At 57.8% G+C, this 26,043-nt stretch overlaps 1 protein-coding gene across 1 annotated transcript; it reads left to right on the forward strand.

The window, feature by feature from the left end:
• Positions 1 to 7: 7 nt before the first annotated feature.
• DOC2B (double C2 domain beta) lies at positions 8 to 25,773 on the forward strand. The gene is made up of 9 exons (XM_027519674.1): positions 8 to 442; positions 8,699 to 8,778; positions 11,544 to 11,618; positions 14,025 to 14,134; positions 14,277 to 14,403; positions 17,312 to 17,469; positions 21,323 to 21,404; positions 22,074 to 22,170; positions 22,695 to 25,773. Exons 1-9 carry the CDS (start codon positions 70 to 72, stop codon positions 22,829 to 22,831), a joined length of 1,239 nt encoding a protein of 412 aa, XP_027375475.1. The 5' UTR covers positions 8 to 69; the 3' UTR covers positions 22,832 to 25,773.
• The last annotated feature ends 270 nt before the right edge of the window (positions 25,774 to 26,043 follow it).

Below are 26,043 nucleotides of genomic sequence, written 5' to 3' on the forward strand. Positions count from 1 at the left end.
GAGCCGCCCCCGGGCCGGGGCCGCGCCGGGTCGGGCCGGGCCGCGCCCGGGCGGAGCCGTGCTGCCTGCATGACCCTCCGGCGGCGCGGGGAGAAGGCGACCATCAGCATCCAGGAGCATATGGCCATCGACGTGTGCCCCGGCCCCATCCGGCCCATCAAACAGATCTCCGACTACTTCCCCCGCTTCCCGCGGGGCCTGCCCCCGGACGCCGGGCCCCGCGCCGCGGCGCCCCCGGACGCCCCCGCGCGCCCCGCGGCGGCCAGCGCTGGCCGCCGCAGCCCCTCCGACGGCGCCCGCGACGACGACGAGGATGTCGATCAGCTCTTTGGAGCCTACGGCTCCAGCCCCGGCCCCGGCCCGGCCCCCAGCCCGGGGCGGCCGCCCGCCAAGCCACCCGAGGAAGAGCTGGACGCCGACGGCTACGAGTCCGACGACTGCAGTGAGTTTCCCACCCGCCTGCTGCTCGCCCCTTCCCCTGCGCGGCTGCTCGCGCTCCCGCCCTCGCCCGCACTCGGCTCCCCTGCGGTCTCGGTCCCTCCGGCACACCCCCCACCTGGTGGCAGTCCCCGGCCGCGCCGTGCGCTCTCCGCGCTCCCAGCACACACAGCCCCTCCCTCGAGCAGGTCCGAGAGGTGGGAAGTTTGGGGGCGCCCCCTGGGGGTGTCCCATTTCCAGCGGCCGGCTCCCCGGAGCCCGCGCCGCGCCCCCTCTCGGCCCGCCCGCCGGGAGCCCCAGCGTGGGCGGCGGCTTTTGTTCCCTGGCAGGGCGGAGCTGCGCCCCGGGGAGACACTAGTTGCTGCCAGCCGCTCGATCGCTCCCTGCCCCGGAGCACGCGGCGGATCGGCCCCGCAGCCGAGGGTCGGGCTGGGCGAAAGGCGGAGAGACCCCGGGGCCGGAGTCGGGCGGCCTCCCTGGTGGGCCGGCGGCCGCAGAGCGCGGCGGCTTGACTGGCGCACGGGCCGAGGACCAGGGTACCATGGGGCCCGCTTGTCCTTTGGAAAAACCTTGGTGGTTCCTCCTCCCACGTTCGTTGGTCCCGCCGCTGCGCTCGACCGGGCCGCCGACCTTCGCCCACCTGTTACACCCGCTTCCCCGGCCAGTAAGGGCCCCCACCCCCACCCCAGCCTCCTGCTGCGGGCAGGAGCCCCGAGCCCCAGGGAATAGGCAAGCTCCGGGGCCCCCGGGGCCGACGCCCGGCTGGCTGGTGCTCCTGGCGTCTTTCTGGGCTCCGAGGGTGGTCGCCCTGGCCGCCCCGCCCGCCCCGGGACTGGAGGGGAAACCGAGAACGCCGAGGTCGCCGTGCGGTGCCGGGTGGATTTACGCGGGATGGGGCCGGGGACGCAGGCAGCGTTGCTCGCCAGGCCCCTGCCTGGCTGTAGCCCCTGCCGCGTCACTCTCAGAGCTAGAAAACCCGAGTCCAACGCCGGTCCTGCGGGAGGTGTGGACTTTTCTCCGGGCAGGGGTCGCTCGCCCACTTCGCCGAGGCTCGCCGGGTCCCATCCCCCACGCAGCGCAGCGACGGCGGCTGCGCCTGGCTCGGGTGCCCACATGGGCCTCAGCCTGGGGGTCTGGAGTTTCCCCAACATAAAATGTGCCTCTGCAAGCTGACAGTTACCAGCACCTCAGCGGGAAGCGGTGGGGCCAGACCTGTCGTCACCCTACCCAGGGATGCCCGGGAGGAGAGTAAGGGGGAGGCCTGCCAGCCCTGAGTCCAGTGGGTCGGAGCCTGGCCTGTGATGGAAAGCTGCCGGCTCTGCACGCTCCCGGGCCTGGACCACAGCCCTCCGGCCAGAGCCTGGCATGTGGAGGCCCTGCCAGCCCAGGGGCATGGGGATGAGGAGCAGTCCTCTTCCTCCATTTTCCTGCCAGACTGGGGAAACTGGATCGGGAGAGTTTATTGCCCTCCGGGCTGTGCCCTGGATCTTCCCTACCCCCAGTTCCTGGCACCCTGGGCCAGGTGCACCCCCTCACTTGCTGTGCCTCTGGGCAGGCGGAGACCGAAGTCACCCCTTTGCATGCCCTGAATCTTCCCTGGCTCCAGAAGAAGGGGTGGGCCACTTGTTCCCATTTCCAGCATCTTTCCTGCTAAGCCAGGGGAGCAGGCGAGCAGGGCAGGGCTTCCACTCGAGCGTCAGGCTCTCCTGGTGCCACCCGGGCCCTCCAGAGACACACAGCTAAGAGGTGAGAAATCAGGCTGTTTCTTTCGGCTGTCCCTGAACCCACAGGCAAGGAGGGGACCAGAAAGTGCAAGACACGAGCCGGTTGCCCCATCTTCAGTCCGTCAACTCAGAAGGCCTTCACAGAGCACTGTCTTCACAGCAGAGAGGGAACGGGGCTGGGGCCCCGCACCCAGAGCTCATTGTCCTAGCAGGAGACAGACGCACTTGGGGTCAGCAGTGTGGGGCAGTCGGACACAGCCTTGCCAGCCTGAAGCCGTGGGTTGGCCACACCCATACCACCAGGGCACTCTGCTGCAGAGAGCCAAGGAGAAGGGTGTGTCACCAAGCCAGGGCCAGCTTGAGCCCCCTCATTCCCTTCAAGGGGCCACTGTCCTGGGCTTAGACCCCATCAGTGGCCAAACGTCCCACCTTGAGAGCACATCTAGGTTCTGGGGCTGGGGGGCCAGGTTCTAGGGTGGAGCCATTCTCTACCCAGTAGCCCAGGCCTCACCTCCCTCTCAGCTCTGACAACCAGATCCCTACAATAAGCCTAAATGATTCAAGCCAGATGGTTCATTACGGCTTTAGCCAGGGTTATGCTATCTGCTGCCCTAATTATTGGATTATCTCTGTTCTAACGAAAAGAAATTAGGACGGTTGCTCTGTTGTCCAAGACCGGGAGTGAAGTGCTGTTTACTTATTCAGCCTTTTTTCCCCTTCTCTTTAAAGCCCATCCTTGATTAAGTCACCGCAAGGCACAAGCGCAAAGTCGACAGGCTCCCCACTGATCTAATAGAGGAGCGTTAACGGAGAAGATGCAGAAATGTTATAGTTAGAGGTGTCCCTTGTGCCCACGGCCTCCCAGTGACCCACAGAGCGGCCTGGCTAAGCTGGACTCCGCTGCTTGCTGCCCTTCCAATGGTCCTATGCCCCCCCAACCTCCACACATGCTACTCCCCTGCCTGCGATGCTCTCCCACCCAGTCTCCACCTGTGGAAACTCAGACCATCCTTCAAAGCCGTAATGACTAGAATGCTTTGGGGTTTCTAGGTAACAGAAAATTCAGAGTGCCTCAAACAGTGAGGACTGTTGAGGCCGTGTGACACTGGGGCAGATTCACGCCGCCGCTCAGCAGCAGTATCAGCGGCAATGGTTCTGTCTTTCTCCACTCGACCACGTCCTTTTCTTCTTTTCTTTAAGTTTTATTTATTTATTTTCTGGCTGTGCTGAGTCTTCGCTGCTGCACGGGCTCTAGTTGTGGCGAGCAGGGGCTCCTCTCTAGCTGCAGTGCACAGACTTCTCATTGCGGTGGCTTCTTTTGCTGTGGAGCACAGACTCTAGGGTGCACCGGCTTCAGGAGTTGCCGCTCCTGGGCTCTAGAGCTGTGGTGCAAGGGCTTAGTTACTCCAAGGCATATGGGATCTTCCCCGATCAGGGATCAAACCCGTGTCTCCTATGTTGGCTGGTGGACGCTGAGCCACCAGGGAAGTCCCACCTTTTCGTCTTAGGCTGACCTCCCTCATATAACAGTAAGATCCTAAATTTGATGAGTTTCTACTCCCATGTTTCAGTTTAAAAGCGAGGAGACCTCTCCCCAGGAAATCTGTCCTTCTGTCTCTTGGGCCAGAGTCGCATCTCATGGTCACGCTTACACTGGCCCCTGCATGATTCATCCAGGGCTGAGTCAGGACTAATGGCCACAGAGGCCTTGAAGCAATGATGGAGAGGAGGAATCACTGTTAGGCTGGCCCAGAAGGCCCTCAGCTGGAATCATTTCCCTGTCCCTGCTTGCTGTGATTCCCCTTCCTTAGGGCCCTGTCATATTCTACCTGGCCCGTATTTCCACACACTCAGCCTCTCGGGACCAACTAGGTGTCCGGCACTCTGCCGAGCATGGAGGTTGCAGAGTGCCTGAGACGCAATCTCTGCCATCAGGAAGTTCATGGAAATGGAGACACACAAATAACCCAGCAGTGACGAGTCAGGAACCCAAATGGGAAGCGCTGGCTTGCACGGAGCTCTCCCACAAAGAGGGTGCAGTGGGAGGAGGGAGAACGCAGGCTGGCCGAGTGGAAGGAGGAAGAGTCCAGTGGCTGGAGCAGGGAAAAAGAGGATGATGAAGCCCAAGTGGTCATATCACAGAGGGCCTGAATGCCACACCAGGGAGGTTGGCAGAGTCCAGGAGGCAGAGGAGAACCTTTGGACTGTGTAAAGTAGGGGAATGAATAGGTTTATGTATATTTGGGTGGGGGTAATTTTATTTTTATGTATTTTTGGCTGTGCTGGGTCTTTGTTGCTGCAGGCAGGCTTTCTCCAGTTGCCGCAAGTGGGGGCTACTCTCTAGTCCCGTGCACGGGCTTCTCATTGGGGAGGCATCTCTTGGTGCGCAGGCTTCAGCAGTTGTGACGCATGGGCCTAGTTGCCCTACAGCATGTGGCATCTTCCCGGACCAGGGATTGAACCCGTGTCCCCTGCATTGACAGGCAGATTCCTAACTACTGGACCACCAGAGAAGCTCATGAGTAGGTTTATAAAAGTCCTCGCCCTCTACCTTGAGCACCTGGTAAGCAGGACCATAAAATCTATGGCTCATTCCTCTTTGTTCCCCCTGCAGCGTCTGGTCAGTGCCTCAGTTTCCCCAACTAGGAAATCCTTTCAACTCAGACTTGATCATTTTCTGTGGTTCTTGCCATGGTGGTTGTTTTTTTTTTTTTTTTTAAACTATTTGAGAGGATGACATTTTTCTTAAAAAGAGAAATCGAGGGCCAATTTCCTATTCCCAAGGGTGTATGGGTGAGGAAAGTCCAGGTGCAAACCAAGGTCAAAATGATGCTGTCAGTCTCCATCAGCCAAGCAGAGGGATGTTCTGCCTTAGAGGAACTGACAGGAGCTGAGCTTGATTTTCTCTGAATTAGCCCCATTAAAGCTCTATAATTATCAACAAGCGGGTGACAACTCTCAGAGGCCCATTAGTGACCAAGTCTCATAATTTATCCAAGAATGTAAACTTTAGCCAGGACGTGTGATTTGAGTGGCTGGAGGGCAGGACCTTGTGGCTCACAGGGACAAGCACCTTCACCTGCCACAAGCCCAGGCGGCCTTTCAACTCAGAGGCCCCTCTCGGGTGGCAGACCAGCCCTCCCCAACCCCAGGAGCAATTCTGTTTATCCCTCTTTTGTTTTTCTGCCCCATCCTCTCAAGAGTTCAGCTTAACAAAGTAGCAGACAGAAAATACTGGAAGCCACTAGGCTTTAAGGCAGGAAGGAGCGATGGGGATGGAAGTGAAGAGGCCTGGATCCTACATCCAGCTCTGCTGTGCCACCCTGGCCAGATCACCTCCCTCTCTGAGCCTCATTTCTCCAAATAGGTAATAAAGAGCTCTCTAAGAGAGCTCCACCACCAGCAAGTCTCTAAAAATGGCGACTGAGCTTCTATTTCTAAACTATTATTTCTTCTAAAACTTGCACTGGCATCTAAAGAAATCCACCAATCTCGTCCTGGAGCAGCACTGGGCTTGCTGTTCCTTCCCGGGCAGTGATAACAGCTATCGGTTTTATTGAGCAGTGTCAGCACCGCCCCCCCAAACACAGGTGTCTGTAAATCCAGTGGAAGGGACCCCTCTCCCTGCCTGGAGCTGAATTTCCCAGTGGGGGCTCTGTCGGCTGCCTTGTCCTTCTCTGGGATGAGGAACTGGGCAGAGATTGTGAACTGTGTGGATTTTGTGGTTGCCATTCTTTTCTTTTAATTGGAGGATAATTGCTTTACAATGTTGTGTGGAACTGTATGTTTTAATACATGAGCATCACACATCTCTGCTCGAGTGAGCAGCCGGCGAGCGAGTTAGTTTGGATAGACCAGCCTTGTGAATTGAACATCTGCTCATTGCTGGTGTCAGAGGCGTGGTCCCTGCCCTCCGGAGGCTAACGTCTGGAGGCACAAGCCGCAAGTTAGGCCTGAACAGAACGGTAGGCTGATTCACTGTCTTGCAAAGCCAAGAGCTTTAAAGGCTGTTACTGCAAAAGCCTGGGGAAGCCTGGGCCTGTGGCTGTTGTTGCAGGCGAGGTGATAGATCCCACCCTTAGAGCACCCTCACCTGCCCGCTGGCACGGAGGCATCCTAGCAAGCAGGCAGCAATAGGCCAGATGCGTGCTCAGTCACATCCGACTCCTTGCGACCCCGTGGACTGCAACCCGCCAGGCTCTTCTGTCCATGGGATTCTCCAGGCAAGAATACTGGAGTGGATTGCCATTTCTTTCTCCAGTAAAATCTGCAGGGGTCAAACCTGCTTCTCCTGGATTTCAGGTAAATTGTTTACTGCTGAGACACCTGGGAAACCCAATAGGCCAGGACTAAAGCATGCTTCCCCCGCTCGGGGAAAAGGACTCTTGGCTCCACCTAAGGCCTGTTGACTTTGAGTTTAGACACAATTTTAACAACTATTCTCACCTGGTTTCATAGAAGACCCAAGTAACCAGTGACCAGGAGGCAGAGCTGCCTATGCAACCAGGGGCAAGTACTTTAACATAACAGGAGTTTCAAGCGAATGTCAAGAGAGGAGGCAGAAAAAACGTCAAGAAAACCTCACAAAGAGTGGCCACCCGGGATCGCCTGGTGAAGGACTCGTCTCACACACCCTTCAGTGCCCGGGCTGGGACTTGGACACAGGGCACAGTTAGCTGAAGTCATAGCAATGACTCAGGTTGTTCCGAAAAGTCTTAAGTGACTGTTTGTGTATTCTGCTCACAAGGGCTGGGAGGGGAGCGATCCAGTTCAGAACGAGTTCATTCCAGGAGGTGTCTCAGAGGGGCAAGTACGCTTATCTAGAAACATCACCTAAATGGATCTGCTTCTTCTATAATTATCTACTGAGTACTTTCCGCACCCCAGGCATGCCGTGAGGTGGATGCTGTTGTGTTTCCATTTTGCAGATGAGGAAACTGAGGCACAGAGAGACTAGATATGCTAAGGTCACAGAGCAAGGAAGTGCAGAGCCAGGGTTTGAACCCAGGGTCAGACCTCAGAGGTCACACACTCTACAGGTGCCCCCGCCAGGCAACAACAGAGATGCTGAGCGGGGTGCCTGACCCTGTGTTAGGAGCAGAGATGCAAGACAAATAGTGGCTGGACTTGGCCAGCAGGCTGTGGTTTGCTCTCGACCCACACTGGGCAACCCTGGCCTCCCCCTAGCATGACTCCAACCACCCAGCACCCTGCCCTCTGGGTGGTCCTGTGGTTGAAATGCCCCTTCTCCCAGCCCCACTCTGCACTGGCCAACTCCTACTCATCTTGCATGGCTCAAGTGAAGGGTCACTTCCTCCAGGAAGCCTTCTCTGATGGCCCCAGTTCACATCGAGTTCAGGCCTCCTCCGTCAATCCTGCCCCACCAGACTTTGCTGTGGCAAATCCTTCTCTTCCATTCCTCCTGTTAAGCTGTGCTTTCCTTGGAGCAGGAACCTGCGTTTTGATGTCTTCTTTCCTGTGTGTGTATGTGTGTGTGTGCATCCTCAGTCATGTCTGACTCTGTGACCCTGTGGACTGTAGCCCACCAGGATCCTCTGTCCGTGAAATTTTCCAGGCAAGAATACTGGAGTGGGTTGCCCTTTCCTTCTCCAGGGGATCTTTCCAACCCAGGGATCGAACCCACGTCTCCTGCATTGGCAGGCAGATTCTTTACCACTGAGCCACCAGGGAAACCCCTCTTCATTCCTAGAGCCTAGCATGTTGTGAACACTTGGTAATGAGTGAATGAATGGGAAGCCAGTTGACCAGCAAGCAGGGTCTGGGCCTCTAAAGACATCCTGTGAATGTGTGTCTCGCGAGGGAGACTTGCCCCTGAGGTCCGCCCTCACCCACCACCCCCGCCTTTATACCGGGAGCCACAGAGGCATGAAAGGCCACAGCTGCTGTGTGTGATGGTGCCTGAGGGCGGCAGCTGCATCCAGTCACTGCCACACCCTCTGCCCGGCCCTTGGGAATCCCTCTCTGCTTTTTCAGCGGCCAGGGTGGCACCATGAGGGCCCAGCTCACTCCTCGTAGCCTGCCCAGGGCCCCTAAGGGCCTGGAGAGACCGGGGGCCGCAGCCCCGAGTGCCGCTAGAGGGGGCGGTGAGTGGACCAGCTGGTCGGCTGGGCCCAGGCCTGCAGGCACCCAGAGCCTGACCCCTCTGCCTCCTCGCACGATCTTAGGACAGACAACAGGCCAAGGGGAGCCGAGGTGTGGAGCCTAGGCCGGCAGTCGCACCAGGACGACAGGAACCCCTTTAGCCGCGTGCCCGGCACACATGGCCACACCCTACACCAGCTACAGGCCACGAGGCATGATGCAGGGGTCAGAGGCCACCACTCAACGGCATCTGGGGAGTGACGGGCCTAACCCCCCTGAGCTCCTTCCCAGGGTGGGAGGGGCTGGACAGGTAGTAGGTGCCCAGTCGGTGGCAGTCGGCATGGACACCCTGACACCTCGTCCGACTACACAGGGCTGGGTGACGCTTCTCCCCTGTGTGGCCCCGGGGTGACCTGAGCCCTCCTTGTCCGCAGCCGCCCTGGGCACGCTGGACTTCAGCCTGCTCTACGACCAGGAGAACAACGCCCTGCACTGCACCATCGCCAAGGCCAAGGTAGGCCCACTGGCGGGCGCGGGGCGAGGAGGCAGTGCTCAGCCCAGTTACTCCTAAGATGCTGCTGCCTCCCCTGCAGGAAAAGAGTAGAACCGAGAAGCCGGAGAGATGAGAGGAGGAGGGTGGAAGGGTAGCCTGTAGGGGCCTAAGGCGGCCACAACTGGGGAGCTGTCAGGGAGGGAAGGGCAGGCGGGGTGCTGGTAGGCCCGTCCTGCGGGCGAAGAGGAGGGGTTGGACGTGGACGCCTCCGGCCCAAGGTTCCCAGCACCTGGGCCTCCCACCTCCCTGGGGAGGCTCTGGTCACATGGGCCTGAGCTTGCTCTCTGGGCGGGGGTGCTGGGTATCTGAGCCCCATGGTCCCCTGTCCTGGGCTGGCCCCCGTCAACTCTGGTCTTAGCCACGCTGTTCCCTTCGTCCCCACCGCATCGCTCCCCGCTGGGAGGAAGGTGCCCAGGCTGATGTTCTCCCGCAAGGTAAGGGCGGCTGTGCCGCCTGGTAGAGCCTCCTGGTAGAGCGGTGGAAGGGCCTGGGCCCGGCTCCAAGCGAGGAGCCTCCGGCATTGCTGCCTGGGCCCAGCCCCACCACCAGCCCCCAGCCTGCCAGCTTCTCTCCCCTCCTCCGACCCTACCTGTGACTCTTGCCCGTCCAGAGGGGCCGGCCACCTGCTTTGCCCCAGCTGTGCCCCTCCGGGCCTGGGCCACCATGCTGGGGTGAGTAGTGTCCCCAGTCGACCCACGCCATCGCCTCCCCACCCTCTCCTCCAGGGGCCACTCCAGCGGTGGCGTGCCAAGGTGGAGGGCAGGATGCACGCCCGGGCAGACCCTTCCCTTCACCCTCCACCCAGCTGTGTAGATAGAGGTTGTCCAGGCCTGGAGGCTGGGAAAGGGCACTGGCTGCCAGACTGCTCTGGCAGAGCCAGCCCTCCTCCCTAACCCGTGCAGACACTGGCCCCCCCGTGCTGTGTGCCCCACTGTCTCTACTGGGCTCTCGAGGGGCTGCGTGGGTGTACTGTGGTGTGTGTATATGTGTGTGTCCACTTAGGGTTGCTCCACTCACGGCATTGGCAATGGGGGAGCCATGGCAGCCCCCCAGTCTCCAGTTCACCCTCTGCTGGGCAGGAGGTGGTGCAGGTGTGGGAGGGGCTGGGGTGGGCTGGGGTGTGGGGAGGGGCCCCAGGGGATAGGAAGGCTGAGGCTGACAGGGGGCACCCCTTGGGTGTCTCACAGAGGACACCAGATGCCCCAGCAGTGGACCCTAGCTCGGGCACTCTTTCTGTAAGTGGGTAGAGTGGCCTCAGTTTGCTCATCTGTAAAATAGGGTTAATCGTCCCCACCTGTGTGATTGTTGTGAGCATTAAATGAGTGAGTGCTTAGTACCTAATGCTGTCCTGGAGGACACACCCACCCACAGCAGAACTGGGAAGTTCCAACTTTGTGGGAAAGGTTAAGAGGTGTGTATTGGGCAGGGTTGCCTCTGCCATGGTATACACAGAGCCGCCCAGCCAAGCCTCGTCCTGGAGTCAGCCCTACGGGGCAGGACAGAGCTGGAGCCCAGGCAGCTCTGCGCCCAGCTCAGATGCTCCACCCAACCCTGAGCCACTTCTCTGGCATCCTCAGAGGGTCTAGCACAGACCGGAAGCGGGGCAAATGCCCCCGCAGCAGGCCCTGCTACAGTGTTGCCTCCTTGACTCTCACAACCACCTTGGGATTGTAACCCCTTTTACGGATGATAAAACTGAGGCTCAGGAGGCAGAGGCCTCATCACTTACCCAATTGCTAGGTGCCCGAGCTGGACCTGAACCCCGGCCATCCTGGTGCTAAAACCTGGTAACCAGGCAGTGCTGGTTAGAAGTTGGAAGCCCCGACATCAGATCTCAGCCCCTACCCGCGGGCTCCTCTAAACCAAGGTGGGGAGTGGGGAGAAGGGCCTCAGCTCCCCTGGGAGGTGGAGGATCAGGCTGGTGAGCTTGTGGTTCGTCTTTGGATGAGGTCATGGGGATGTCACCTCCACCCCGCACATGTCACCACTGCCTCCCTGCATCCCCGTGAGCCATCCCAGGAGAGAGTTTCCAGAAAAAGGAGCAGGCATGAGGTCAGCTGGGCGCCTCTCTGTGGTTCCGTGGGCTCCCTGGCTGTGCACACTTGATAGTGGTCGAGAGTGAGTGAGGGGTGCCCTCTTGCAGAGGGACTCTGCACAGCCGGCCAGCTTGTGTGGCCTCCGGGGACACAGGCAGAACCCTGTGGCCAAGCCAGAGAGAAACGGAGCCTGGTCTCCAGGACATATAACGTTCTCCCGTGGCTGCAGAGGGAGGCGTGTGGATGGGTGGACAGGGGCTCACGAGGACTTAGGGTCAGTGAGGAAAGTCGCAGGGCTTGGGAAGCAAGGGGAGATGGTTCAGGAAGAAGGAAGGATCTGACCACAGCAGGATAACGGGGGCCTCATTTAGAGAAAGGTGAGTCACTGGCCTCCATGACAAGGAGACGACAACGAGAAAGAGGCGATCTGACAAAGATGCCCTGGGTCATCTACACAGAATCAGACATTTGGGGGGAGTGGAGGGCAGGAATTGCACCGGTGCTGAGCCATCCTTGCTCCCCCATCCTGGGGGTACGGGGCAGGGGTGCTTCTGTGAAGAGGGTCATGAGTGGACCCAGCCGGGAGGTCCAGGGGCCTGCTGGGACCTGCTGCCCCAGGTGCCTGGAGGCCCTGGCTGCTCTGTGTCCCCAAGCCCCCACTTACACCCTTTGCTGTTCTCCTCTGCCCAGGGCCTGAAGCCGATGGACCACAATGGGCTGGCAGACCCATACGTCAAGCTGCACCTGCTGCCAGGAGCCAGTAAGGTAAAGAGGACCTGCTCTGGGCCCGCTGACCAGCTATGCCCGCTTGGAGCCCAGGCTGGACTTGGGGCACCCAGGGAGCCCCCAGCTCCCACACCCACTCAGCCCCACACCCTCTAGGCCTCCCAGGGGACCTCTAGTCAGCACCACCTGCCTGCTGAGTTGGGGAAACTCTGCCAGGGAATTTCCAGGCCAGCATTTTATAAGAAACATCCTCAACTGGACATTAATACTATGTGCAAACAAGGGGTTCTGTGACCAAGTAACTTCAGGAAACATTACTAAACCAGTTTCTTTACTGCCGGACTTATCAGAGCCTTTAATGCCCTGGTGGGCGGCTCTGTGATGCTCCTCAAGGGGGCTGGAATGGTCAGCATCTGCCCAGATTATTTGACTACAGAACACTTGTTCCTGCACCAGATGATCTGACAAGCAGACCAGGCCAATAGGTGCATCTATGAGAGAAGAAAAGAAATTTTTTTTCTTAAATTAGCTATTAACAAAAGCATCAGCTGGACCTCGGCACAGGAAGATCAGAACTTGATTAGACTTCTTTCATACAGCTTACAGTTGAGTGCAGTTTCCTTTGTAATTTCATGGGAAGAAAGGTCTTTCCAGAAGTGGGTCCTTCCTTGGCCTTGGGAACTCACAGACATCGCAAGGCGTGAGGTGGGCAGACTCCATGCCGGGGGCGCTCAACGGGAGTCCAGCAGCTGTGATTCCAAACAGAGAGCAAGGCAGAAATGGAGGGACAGGGGACACAGGACACGAGAGCTTGAGCAGCAGAGCCTGGTGGCTGGTGTTCTTATCCCGGCCTCTTTCGCAGAAGCCATAGTTGAGAACTTCCTTCCTGGCCCGTGAGTGACCTCACAGGAAAACTCAGCAACTGGGGCGGGACCCTGGGCAGAGGGCCTTCCCGGCCACTGCTCTGGACAATGGGATGGCCCTGCCCCTAGGTGGCCACCCAGGCTGAGGAGCCACAGGCTGCTGAGGTCTGAGTTCCTTTGGGGGCCCAACCCCCCTGGATGAGTATATAGGTCTGGGGGTCCCACTCGTCCAGGGGAGTCACCCTGGAAGGGAAGGCAGGGCTGTGGGAAAAAGGACAATGGCCCTCCTCCAATGCCTGGAGGAGCAGGCTCCTCCTGCAGCCTTGCATCTTCATGCTGGGGTGGAGGTGGCAGGGTGATCCCCAGGCCTGTCAGGGCCACGCGGCCCCAGGAAGGGGCTCAGTGACCGAGCGTCCCTAGACTCCTAGGACCTCAAGTCGGCAGTACCTGCTGCCGAGTCCTAGGGGCTTGTCATAGGATTGACCCCTGAGTTAGGGCAGCGTTTCATATAGCACAGTCTCCTTATAGACAGGGGCCTGAAAAGCCAGCTGAGAGAGGTGGTCGTTATGCCCTGGAGCCCTGGCAGAGGGTACGGAACCCACTGGGTTCCACAGAGCTTATGCAAGTCGGGGAGCTGGGACTTGAACCCAGGGCCATATGACCTCAGAGCCTGGGCTGGTGTGGCAGACATCAAAGGGAACTGGGCACAGAGGGCAGAGCCTGAAGGGGACAAGACAGGTAAGGAGTTCAAGACCCGAGGTGTCCGGAAGCGCCAGGGAAGAAGGGGAGGTGCCTTCCGGCCAGGCAAGGAGACTGCGGGAGAGAAGCCAGTCCCACAGCAGACCTCCAGCAGGCCTCGGGCGGCCCAGCCCACACGTCCCGCAGAGGCCTTCCCCTACCACACCTGGGCACTCCCCTGGGAGGCAGGCCCCTCCAGCTGTGTTTTCCGAGGGCTGTGCTAACCAGTTACTGCCGACTGGGTGGGTTACACCACCACGGAGCTCTTACCTTCCATTTCCGCAGGGTGTGGGTCCCACTGGGCTAATATGGATTGGCAGCATGTCTGCCTTCCATCCTGGAGGCTCCAGGAGAGAAGCTGTTTCCCATTCCTCTCCAGCTTCCAGAGGCGCCCCTTTGGCCCGGCTTGTGGCCCCTTCCTCTGTCTTTAAAGCCGGTGGCACCTCTCTGACCTTCTGTCCTTGTCACACCTCCCTCTGCCTCTCTCTCGCCTTCCTCTTCCACTTTTAAGGGCCCGGTGATGACATGGCCCACCTAGATCATCTGCCTGTTGTATACAGATTTTTTTTTTTTTTGGCGGGGCTGGGGAGTGGGGAGGGCCTGCACCATGGCATGTGGGATCTTAGTTCCCCGACCAGGGATTGAACTCACGTGCCCTGCAGTGGAAGCTCAGAGTTCTGATCACTGGACCGCCAGGGAAGTCCCTTTTCTGTTGTAAAGTCAGCCGATGAGCAACTTTCACGCCCCCACTTTGCTAGGTTCTGGGGGATTGGGATGTGTATGGGGCCATTACACTGCCCACTGCCCCCCTTGATGCTCAGAGGCTCATTTTTGCTCTCTCCAGGCGAATAAGCTCAGAACGAAAACTCTCCGAAACACTCTGAACCCCACGTGGAACGAGACCCTCACTTACTACGGGATCACAGACGAAGACATGATCCGAAAGACCCTGCGGTGGGTGACACCCCCCCGGCCACCAGCTCCCCCACCCAACCCAGCCTTGTCCATGGGACTGGACCTGCCCTCACACCCCTGCCCACCACTTGCAAACCCTCCCTGACTTTGGAAGCAAACTGAGAGGCCCCTTGCCCTCCAGGATCTCCGTGTGTGATGAGGACAAATTCCGCCACAACGAGTTCATCGGGGAGACCAGGGTGCCCCTGAAGAAGCTGAAGCCCAACCACACCAAGACATTCAGCATCTGCCTGGAGAAGCAGCTGCCGGTGAGTCAGGCTCTGGAGCCATCCAGGGCCCACGCTGCCATGAGCGCAAGGCCAGGAGCATTTTTTTTTTTAATCTATTTATTTTTTGCTGTGCTGGGCCTTCATTGCTGTGTGAGGGCTTTCTCTAGTTGCAGTGATAGGCGGCTACTCTTTGTGGCAGCAGCACAGGCTTCTCATTGCAGTGGCTTTTCTTGATGCAGAGCTCAATAGTTGTGACGCATGGGCTTAGAGGCCACGCAGCATGTGGAATCTTCCCGGACCAGGGATGGAACCTGTGTGCCCTGCATTGGCAGGTGGATTCTTAACCACTGGGCACCAGGCAAGCCCCCAAGAGCATTCATTGAGCACCTACTCTGTGCCTGGCATGGCTGCAAGTGCTGGGGAGACAGATAAATCTCCCTGCCCTCATGAAGCTTGGACAGGAGCCAGACCAAAAATGAGATAAACCACCCAAACGGATTGAACATTCGGCAGGGATCAGGGCCGAGAAGGAAAGCATGAGAGGGGCCGATGGGTTGGATGGGTGCTCTGGGAAGGCTCACCTGGCAAGCAGGGAATATCCCAGGCAGAGGGAGCCGCAGGTGCAAAGCCTTCATGGAAAAGTGCTCGGCCTGTGGGAGGCACAGGCAAGAGGCCAACTGAGTGGGGCAGAGGGAGCAGGGGGCAAGGGGTCCTGGGAGCTGAGAGCAGGAGTTGGGGGTGGGGAGACTGAGAGGACTCCAGCTTTATCTCTGAGTGAGATGGACCACAGGAGCGTGCTAGGTGGGGGCCAAGCTATCTGAGGATATTTTAACAGGCTCCTCAGGATGGGAGGGAGTGGAGGGCCAGGGTGGGGAAACTCAAAGTGCAGAGGGAGCAATGGGAATAGGACCTGGGCAGGGCAGCAGAGGAGCCGGGAGAAGGGCTGAAGATCAGCATCCTTAGGTGTGGGGCCTGGGAGGATGAAGGGTCATTCACTGGGATGCAGGGGACCATGGGAGGAGCAGCTGGGGATGCTCGGACCTCAACTGGAATGTGTTAGGCATGAGGTGCCTGTGAGATACCCAGAGGAGACAGAAAATAATTCCTAGAAATTGCAATTGTTTGAACGTGTCAGAACCGATTTTGCCCCCAGCCGTCTGCAGCAGCTGAGCCCTCCCAGTCTCTGAGCAATGTTCCCCTCCCCACTCCCCTTCCCGCTCCCCTCCCCCTGCCTGCCTTCACCCAGTTCAAGAGGACTGGGAGGGATTGGCCAGGAGGTCCCAGGTCTGGGCCCCTAAGAAACCTGGGCCTTGAGGGACTGTGTGGTGAAGTCCCACAGAGGACACAGTTCCCTCTGCCCAGGACAATTCCCCACCAGAAGCCTGGGCAACAGGAAAGCTCTAGAGGACAGAGCCCAAGGGTCATCCCCTGAGTGCTGTACCCACCTAGGGCCCTGCTCAGCGCAGCCTCGCCTGGTCAAGGCCAGGAACAATTAACCTGAGGTCAGAGCTCCCGTCCAGGGTCCCAGCTCTGTATTTTTGCATAACTTGAACAAATTGTACTCTGTGGTCACATTCTCTCCCACTCCTAGGCATGTGTGCGATGGAGATAACCTTTTAAGCGTTATTATTAGTCACTAACCGCAGCTGACCCAGTTTCTCCAAATGATCTATGTCACTTATAAAAGGCAACATCAGCTCCTGCTGGAGTTGTGTTCCTGAGTTTTGATCCCTGATATAAACAATCACCTGTGTGGTGCTGAATGTGAATTGTGTGTGAGCAGTGTGTGCAAGAGTGTGGAATGCATGCATGAGCACCTGTTTCATGCACAGGGGATGTGTTTGAGAGTGTACATGCTTGTGCCTGGGGCATGATCAAGGCCTTGCTGAGCCTCGCTTGAATTTGCCAGGATCTCGTTGGTCCAGTTCAGAGACCCACAGTTGACAAGGGTGCAATTTGGGATAATTACTCGGCAGTAAAGATTCATTTTGATGGTACCTCATAGATTTTAGAGAGCCTTGTAAACCTTATTCATTGTTCATAAATACTGAGCAATGTCCCAGTTCAATGGTCTTTATGTGAAACCATCCAAAGTATATCCCACTGTAAAAAAAAAAAACAGCTGAAAATATCCCGGCTCATTATACTGTTTAATTTTCACACATCACACAACTGGCACACGAGTCATGGTTTAGTGAGGCTGTCACACTCGAAGCCCAAGGCCTGAGTGACAGGTGGTTGAATCTCACCTGCCCCCTCGGACCCGTGGGTACCGACCGGCTGAGCACTGTGTGGAGAAGTGGCCAAGGCTGCGTTTGCACTCAGGGAGAATGCAGTGATCAACTGGCCCTGGGTGTGGGAAGGGGAAAAGTGGTCCTTCCTTCACCCCACAGGATTCCCATCTCCAGAGGTGCAAGCATGGCCCCGGCCCACGAGGGGCCATGTGAGGTGCTGCTTTAGTGCCAGGCAGAGGATAGTCAAGACCAGAGACTGAGTGTGAGATGAGCCTGGCAGAGACGTCTAGAAGGGGCCCTCTGAGGTCATAGGGCTCAGGCTGGGTGGACAGAAGGTAGAGGACAGGGGTTCTGGATGAGCATCAGCTGGAAGTGGGAGGTCTCAGGAGGATGAGGAGTGGTCTCAGGGTGCTGACTGGGGTGCAGCGAGGACACACGGTGAGATGTAGACTTGAGGTCTGACTCCAGGGGGAGGTGCTGGGCCCTGCCCCACCCACCTCCTAGCTGCCCCTGGGGTGGGACTGTTTTCCCAGATTCTCCCCATGGGGCCCTCCTACACCCTGAGGCTCCAGGAAGCACGATCCAGGGGCCAGGGTCCCAGTGAACCACGTCCCGCGCCCACACCAGCACCCACTGGGCTCCACGTGGCCTGGGCCCACGGCTGCGGGAGGGGCGGGCAAGGACAGCTGAGTGACGGCTCTCCCGCTCCACAGGTGGACAAGACGGAAGACAAGTCCCTGGAGGAGCGGGGCCGCATCCTCGTCTCCCTCAAGTACAGCTCGCAGAAGCAGGGCCTGCTGGTCGGCATCGTGCGCTGTGCCCACCTGGCCGCCATGGACGCCAACGGCTACTCAGACCCCTACGTGAAAACGTGAGTGTGCGGCCCGCTCCTCACCCACCGTCTCACCTCTAGGTCCCGGGAGGAGCAGCAGCTGCGATGAGTAGATTGCGCAGCAAGTGGCTGTGTGAAGCACAGGGGGCGCTGTGCCCACAAGGGTCTTCTGTGCTCCATGGGTTGAATCTGGCCAAACCCGTTTCTCAGATGAGGCAACTGTTGCCCACAGAAGCTGAGTGGCTGCCCAGTCCACGCAGAAAGAGCAGTTCTCTCCCGATGGCTTGTTCAGGTCTCTCTGTGACTGTGGGGCCCAGGAGGGGCTGTGAGCAGATTGGAGGAAGGGACAGGAGGCTGGGAGATGCAGTGAAGGGGCTCCGTCAGGACTTAGGGCTGAGCACACGTGGGCACAGGCACAGCTAAGGGTCCATCCAGCCTGCCAGGTGGGGCTCTTGGTGGTGCTGGGGGGATGCTAACGCGGGGGCCCCAGAGCCGTGAACCTGGGTCAGGACAGGCTGTGATCAGAGCCCAGAAAGGAGCTGGTGGCCGTTCGGAGACAGGTGAAGCAGGTGGTTGGTGGGCACCATCTGAGCTTTGGGGCTTTCCACTAGCAAAAGATGGATCTTAGTCTGAGTTCACCGTTGTTTGAGGATGTCTTGAAGGTTAGAACTTGGGGAGGAATTTGGCCCAGCCGAAAGGAGCTGTTTCTGTTCAGGGAGAGGGACAGAGGAGTTACGATATAGTTAAGAAGCAGGGACGGTCCTGTCCTCAGGGCACAGCGAGGAGGCTCAGGTGACAGAGGCCATCACAAAGACTGACTGGTTTCCTGTTTAAAAAAAAAGAGTTGGGCCCCAAGCTCGAGCACTAGCAAAACTGACTTCCAGTGGGTCACAGACCACTGGGAGAGGACATGCTGTCCTAGCTCAGAAGACAGACTCTTAAAACCAGTGGAGAGAAAGTAAGCGACTCTGGGTAAGCTGGGAAGATGTGTACACTCTGTGGCCACATCATTTCCCTGCCAGGTCCATGGGCTCCAGAAAGCCAGGCCCCGGTGGAAAGCTGGTTTTGCTGCATTGCTTGAGATAGCCATAAGCTGGAGACAGCCCAGTGCTCATCAGCAGAGGGAGAGATGAATGAAGCGTGGCGTCTGCATACAGAGGAGTACTATGCAGTTGAAGTGAATAAACGAGGACTGGGTGGATTAATGTGGACAGCTATGCCAAGCGTGCCAAGCCCAGAGCAGACTATAGAGGGGAGCACGCAGCGTGACCCTGTAGGGATGGTCTCTGGGAAGGGAGGACGTGCGTCCACTTGTATCTGTGATGCTAGTTTCCCTAGGGAAGAAAATAGGATCTGAAGCCAGGGTGGTGTCGAGTTTTAAATCGGCTCAGTGCCCACCTGCCAAGTTGATAGGAATTCCAGGGTCTCAGGCTGGGTTATCCGGAAAGCAGGGTCTCACCAGCTACAGTGGAAGGGCAGCTCTGGCAGGGCCTGTCCACCGCACCTGGGCACCTTCACCCCCCGGCCACAGGCGTGAGAGTCACTGGGCCACTGCAGCCATGCACCACTCTCCAGCCATGGGCTGGGTCAGGGTGGCCTTTCAGAGGGCAGCTCTGTGGGTGGCCCCATGGATCAGAGGGAGGCTCCCAGTGGCCTAGAAATACCTCCATCTGATTCAAGTTCCCCGGGTGACATGCAGGGGGCAGCTGCTCAGGGCTCCCATCTCTGAAAGGCCCCTTCACGGACCATGGGTCTCCTCCTTGCTAAGAGTAGGGGAGATGCAGGCACAGGTGTGAGATTCTGAGCAGAGCACCTGGGGCCACAGGGAAGAGCCAGTAGAGGATGTTGAAGGGCAGAGCTAGATGGAACAAGGCCTTTTGTCAACATCCTTATTTTTTATGAACTTCATCCCAGGTGATAGCTGTCTCAGTCTCCCCAGGCTAGAAGCTGACCCCAAGTCCAGTCTTCTGGGGCTGATGATGGTTAACAGTCATCACATGTCCAGAGTAACTGCTGGGTGCCAGGGCTGGGCTAGGTCTCATGGAACTTTCTACGCGGTCCTTCTGTAACCTTCTCCATCCCCCACCCAGGGGTGCTGAGGAAACACGGAGCAACTTGCCCTGCTGCCCTGGGCAACCCCTTCCTTCTCTAGCCCTCTGGTGTCTTCTAGAGGCCTCAGGCAAGCAGCAGTCACTGTGCAGAAGAGACGAAAGGCAGCAATGATAGGGGGACTCCAGGAGCCCAGCAGCCAGGGCAGGAGGGGGTCCTGATGGGGGGGGGGCAGCCACCGATGGGCCCCAGAGCACCCAGGCTGTGCTCCTCACCCACACAGGCCGCCCTCCCTCCAGGAGACAGCATAGACAAAGGCCTGGGGGCAGGACGGGGGACGACCCCTGGCTGGGGTTGCGTGAGGGTCTCTAGCTGGGCACCGGCTGTGCAGTGCTGAGGGCGTGAGGAGCCCAGGAGAGCTTCCCTTCAGGGGCTTCCAAAGGCAGGGCTGGGAGATGCTCCCACAGCCCAGGACCCCCATCCTTCCTCCTCGCCCCCAAACCAAACAAGCAAAGAAAGGTGAATCAGGAAACACATGGAAGCTTGTAAGGAGCTGAAGAAATTCACCATCTCTGGGTGGGGGTTTATGGGAACCCCCACCTGTTTAAAACTTCATCTTTATTGAGGCATAACTTACACCCAGGAGGTTTCTCCCTTTTGCTGTGGGACTGATGTATACAGTCTGGTTACCACCACCTCCATTAAGACACAGATACTATGGCCCTGGAAAGGTGCCCCAGGCAACTGCTAATTTGTTTTCTGTCACAATAGTTTTGCCTTTTCCAGACTTTCTTCCAACAGCAACTCCCACTTCTTCCACGTGACCTAGTGCTCTGGAGAGCCCGCCATGTGGCACGTGCACCCGGAGTGCGGTCTGTAGGTCTGTACTGCTGAATACTCCTCTGTCAGATCACTTCCTCTTGAAGTGCACCAGGGTGGGGTTGCTTCCAATTTTTGATGGCTATATAAAGCTGCTAAAGAATGGGTTTTTGTGCAGACCTATGTCTTCATTTCTCTCCCCACCCCCAGCTTTTGTCAGTATGTATTTTCCAGTGTCTCTGTAATGAACCAGTATGACTTTCATAATACCTATCACAACTTTTTTTTAAAGTGTACAGAAAAGCCACAGTGAGATACCACTTTCCATGTTCGCTGATCCCACCCGGTGCTGGGCACCAGGAAGCTGGTGGTGGGTGAGAGAGAGTCTAGTGTCGGTGCGGGGACAGGGTGGGAAGCTTTGCAAATGAGAGAGCCTGGCTTCTGAGCGCCAGCCCTGTGCTGGGCAGCTGTGTGACCTTGGGTAAGTCCCTCCGCCTCTCTGTGCCCCAGATGAAGACTGCTGCTCTGCAAGCAGGGATTTCTTTTCTCTGCAGAAAGCATTGTTGCCCATGCCCAAAAGACCTTTTTCTTTCCCAAAGTTTCAGTGAGGCAGCAGCGACACACCCCAGGGACTAGGTTAAAAACCACTGTGTTATCCACTTAAGAAAGATGCATTTTATAGCATGCACATTCCATCTCCATAATCTGCTTTTAAAAACAGGAAAGCTCTAGCAAGGGACCAACTCTGCTAAAAATGTTTTTCTGGAGGGAAATGTGAGCTTTGTGAAAATTCAAACTTCCAGAAATTAGGAAAACCCCCTTTCCTCGGGGAACAGAGGTCCAGGTGATGAATGACCCACCTGCTTCTCTCACTACACTGACCCCTCACCTGTGCCATGTCACCTGGTCATCACGAATGAACAGAAGTCTCTCTCCCGGGAGAAAGCGCTTCCAAGCCCTGGGGGCTCCGTGTGTTCTCACGGCCTCGTCTCACCCTCTGCCTATCGGTTGGTTGTAATTCCAGATACCTGAAGCCAGATGTGGACAAGAAATCCAAACACAAGACGGCGGTGAAGAAGAAAACCCTGAACCCAGAGTTCAACGAGGTACGAGGGGCTGGGGGAGCCGTGGGAAGGCCACTCACTCTCCCCTGGGGGGACTGAGTTTTCCAGGGGCCACTGTGGGAGCTGGAGCGTGGGAAGCGGCCCACAGGAGAGCCCCCAGCCGTGAGGTGGGGGAGTCGTGGGAGGAGAAGTGAGGCCAGGCTGAACCAGGTTGAGGTTCAGACGGAAGCAAGGGGAGGCCTGCAAACCTCTTCAGAGGATGGAATTGATAGTTCTGTAGCCATGGGGGATGTGGGGACTCAGGACCCCAGGAAGGTGGGTGCAGCTGGAGAGGGGCTCAGAGGAGCGAGATGAGGGAGAGGAGCCTGAGTGACTCAGGTCCTCAGGCCGAGGAGGTGCTGCCAGGGGGTCGTTGGATGTGGAAGGGTCCTGGAAGCTGACAGGAGAGAGGGTTTCACAAAGAAGGAAGTGGTCAGCAGAGTCGGCCCAGGCCGCCTAGCGATAAGGAGCCTCTCAGGGATCTTGAAAAAAGCAGCTTCAGTGACCAAGGGGCAGGCAGTCGGAGGGAAGGGGGCCCCTGAGGATCTCAGCCAGGCTCTCAGAAGTGGGTGAGACGGGCGAGAATCCATCACAGCAACTACTGCACACTGGCCACCAGCCGACTTCCAGGCCCTGTGGCATTGGCCCTAACACTCCCCTTCTGGCCACCAGGAATTCTGTTATGAGATTAAGCATGGGGACCTGGCCAAGAAGACCCTGGAGATCACCGTCTGGGATTACGACATTGGAAAATCCAACGATTTCATTGGTGAGAGGCCATGATGGGAATGCTGTTCAGCAACATGCCGGTCCTAGGGCAGACAGAGTCCTGAATCAGGCCACAGCCACGTTGCAGCCTGACCCTGTGTGACAGAGAAAGAAACAGGCCCAGAGAGGGAAAGAGGCCTGGCAGGGGTCACAGTAGCAGTGTGTGGTAGAGCAGGGGAAAGGGTAGATGATGGTCAGCCCTTTTGGGCTGGACTCTGAGTCCCTGTGGCCCCAGCTTCCTGGTTAACTGGCTGGCTGTGCACGGTGGAGCTGCCCCCCAGTACTGCTGCGGTCCTGGGGAAAGGCAAGGCAGGGTAGGATCCCTGGCCCTGATTGGGGGGTGGGGGGCAGTAAGAGGGTCTAAGCGTGTGGTGGTCAGAGCGCTGTCCACCCTCTCATCAGGTGGGTGGAGTAGATAGTCCAGCCTTGCAGCACAGAGTCTGGGAGGGTGTTGGGCGCACTGTTCCCGAGGGGCCCTGAGAGTCATAGGTCAAGTATCCCGGCTGCCCGGGCTCCCCTCTGCAGGCGGCGTGGTTCTGGGCATCAACGCCAAGGGAGAGCGCCTGAAGCACTGGTTTGACTGCCTGAAGAACAAGGACAAGAGGATAGAGCGCTGGCACACACTCACCAACGAGCTCCCGGGGGCCGTGCTCAGCGACTGACCTGCCCCACCCGCCCGCCCGCCGCCGCCTGGCCCAGCGCAGGCCTGGCCCTGGGCTTCCTCGCTGCTGCTCAGGGCCTCAGCCCCCACGTCAGGGGAGATCCAGGACACCTGCTTGGACACAGAGCCGCAGCAGCCCCTCTGAGGGATGGTGGGGGCAGGGAGCTGGGCCTGCTTTCCACCCCCTGAGGCCCAAGAGGGCTGGGTGGAAAAAGAGGACCGCAGTCCTCACCCTGAGGAAGCGGATGGACCATCCAGAGGACAAGGACCCTACAGAGGTCAGCAGTGAGTTGGAGGGGACCCCAGGCTGAGAGGGGCAGTGGGGAAGGGGATTTTGGGTAGGACAGGACTCTGAAGAAAGTCCATTCCCTAAAGGAGGTTCTGACTTTGGCGCAACTGGGAGGGTAGAAAAAATTCACCTGAGAGCCAGGAGTCTGGTGAAGATCCTGGAGCTCCCCATGAACACGGGCGAAGGCCAAGGGCTTCACTCAGTGATTCTGCAGGCCCCTGGGGAAGAGTGAGACCCAGAGCCTGCCCTCAGGGAGGTCCCCGTCTAGTTATGGAGCTCAAACAAACTCTTACGACAGGGGTATAAGGAATGCCAAGGCCAGCCTGACCCACCTACACATTCTGTGGACTCCTCTGGGAGGGCTTCCTGGAGGAAGTGATGTTTCAGCAAGACCTTGAAGAGTGAGTGGAGACTCTAGGCAGACAGAGGAGGAAGGGCACTGGAAACGGTGTCCGAGGCCTGGAGAGGAAAGATGATTTGGGCCAGGGAGAAACTGCCTGGACCCAGGGTCTCTCTCAGGAGGGTGGGGGGAGAGGCAGGCTTTGTTAGGAGTGGGGCAGGGGCACCCAGCCCTCCCCCATCCCACCCCTACTGCCAGGCCAACTGGGCTTGTAGCCATGGGAGGAGTGGCTTAAACTGATGTTGATGCAGGGTCAAGTTCACTTCTCAGACCCAGCTCTCCCACCTTTGATCTTTCTCCTGAGGAAGCTGGAGGATGGATCCTGCTTCTCGTTGTTCCCAGCTTAAGATCAGGTCAGCTGTGGTCAGGAAGAGTGTGTCACTTCTTCGCATGAAAAAAACCAAAAGGCCTCCTTGTCCTCACCCTCCGCTCCCTGCCTTCCTCCACCCTCCCCATCCCAGGCTCTTCCTTCTGGGTTCAGGGTTGGAAAGCGGAGAGCCCCCCGCAGCTGCGTCTGCATCCATTCCCTACTGAGATCCCTCTCAGTACTCAGCAGCATCCAGGGCCTTGTTTCTGGGAACGGCTGGCTTTGTCCTCCAGGAGCTGAGAGCCACTCTGCACCCTGGGTCAGGGTCTCCAGGAAGGGATTGAGGGCATCAAGACTCTGGGGCCCAGGCCTGAAGCCCCCACCTCTTCCTGCTGACTAAGGGGCCTTCAGGAACCCTGGATGAACAAATGCAGAAACCAGGAATTTCTGTGTTCAGCCCATCCCTGCACTGAAGGAAAACACAGCTCAGAGAGGGAAAGTGATCTGCCTGAGGCCTTCCAGGTTCCCTGCCCCACCCCCAGCCCAGAGCTCTGACACCACACCCACAGCAACGCTAGTACAGGGCTCACGGGGCGCTGGGCTGGACCCTCTGCTGCAGACACAAAGCACATCACCATCTGAGGCCTGGGGGCAGGTGATGATATGAATCCCACCAAGTGCCCATCAGCCTGTTTTCATTTTCCAGGGAAAACAGGACTCCAGACCCCACACAGTACCTGGCAACCTTGGCTGGTCACAGAGTCTTGCTTTTGCCTCTCTGAGAAGGCTTGGTGCATGGTGAGGGCTTCTACAGGCCGTGTCTTGATGAATCGTCACAGGCCTGGGAGATGGGTTTAACTGTCATCTCCATTTGACAGATGAGGAAGCAGATTCAGAGGCAGAGTCTGATTTTGAGGAGCCTTGCATCTGGGTTAACTCTGGCTGTCTTCTTAGTATTGCCTTTGGGGGGGGCTCTCTCATTCAGAGAGGAGCTTCACAGACTCCCTGTAAACACATGGAGATGCTGAATGGCCAAGTTAGACGCATACTAGAGCCTCACCCAGTACAACTTCCTTGTTAGACACGCGGGGAAACCAAGGACCTGCAAGAAGAAGGGGCCTGTTCAGGACGCACTTGGGATAAGAGCCCAGGACACCGGGCGCCTAGTCCAAGGCCTTCCAACGCCGTGGGCTGTGCAAGTGCAGACTTGGTCCTGAAAAATGGCCCCTGAGGACCACAGGGACAGTCAGGCTGGAGGTGGGGCTTCGGGACAGCTGGCCCAGGCCGAGGATTGGGCTCTTGGGCAGGAGGCCTTCCAGGGAGACAGAACCTTCCCTAGGACCCTGGATCTGTTCTGGACCCCTTACAGCTTGTATCTCTGCTAGAGACAAAGTGCTTTGAGAAGCTGCGGTATCAGCTCTGCCTTTGACCCCAAGCTGGCTTTCCTCTGCTCTATCAGCCCCACAAAAACAGGGAATTTGACGCCAAAAAAAAGTCATTCCGAAGTCAGCTGTCAATAACTAGGCGGTTACTGGACGGGGCATCCATCTCCACCCCCACCCTCCTACCTAGTCTCCGCCCCGCCCACCACTACTAGCCAATCCCCGACGGGCCCGTCTTCCAACTGAGGCGGTAACCTCCTGACCTCTAGTGGCGAGAGCGAGGAACTGCATCTCCCGGCCCGTGCATGTCCTCCCTTTGTTCCTTTTCTAACCGACAGAACCTCCCAATGCATGGACTCTGGCTGTCTTCGACGCAGACTCGTGCACTGCTTACCACCGTTTTGCTATCATGTGGCGACTGCAGAAACGGTCCTGAAACTGCAGTCCCCACACACAAATTTTGTACTTTCGTCCGACTTACCCGAAGGTGTCCTTTTTAAGTCTTATTTGTTAATATTTATAATGACATATAGTCCAAAGTAAATGGAAACATTCATTGCGATCATATGAGCTTGGGAGACTCATCTTAATGGATCTGAATAGGTGGGCAGGAAAGAACGAGATTCTGGCAACAGGGACTTATTCTGCACATTGTCTCATTTACTCTGCACCAAGAGCCCACTGGAGGTACATGCCCACCATTCAGTTCAGTTGCTCAGTCATGTCTGACTCTTTGCAGCCCCGTGAATCGCAGCACGCCAGGCCTCCCTGTCCATCACCAACTCCCAGAGTTCACCGAGACTCACGTCCATTGAGTCGGTGATGCCATCCAGCC

Source organism: Bos indicus x Bos taurus, chromosome 19 (assembly GCF_003369695.1).
Source record: "Bos indicus x Bos taurus breed Angus x Brahman F1 hybrid chromosome 19, Bos_hybrid_MaternalHap_v2.0, whole genome shotgun sequence".
NCBI lineage: Eukaryota > Metazoa > Chordata > Mammalia > Artiodactyla > Bovidae > Bos > Bos indicus x Bos taurus.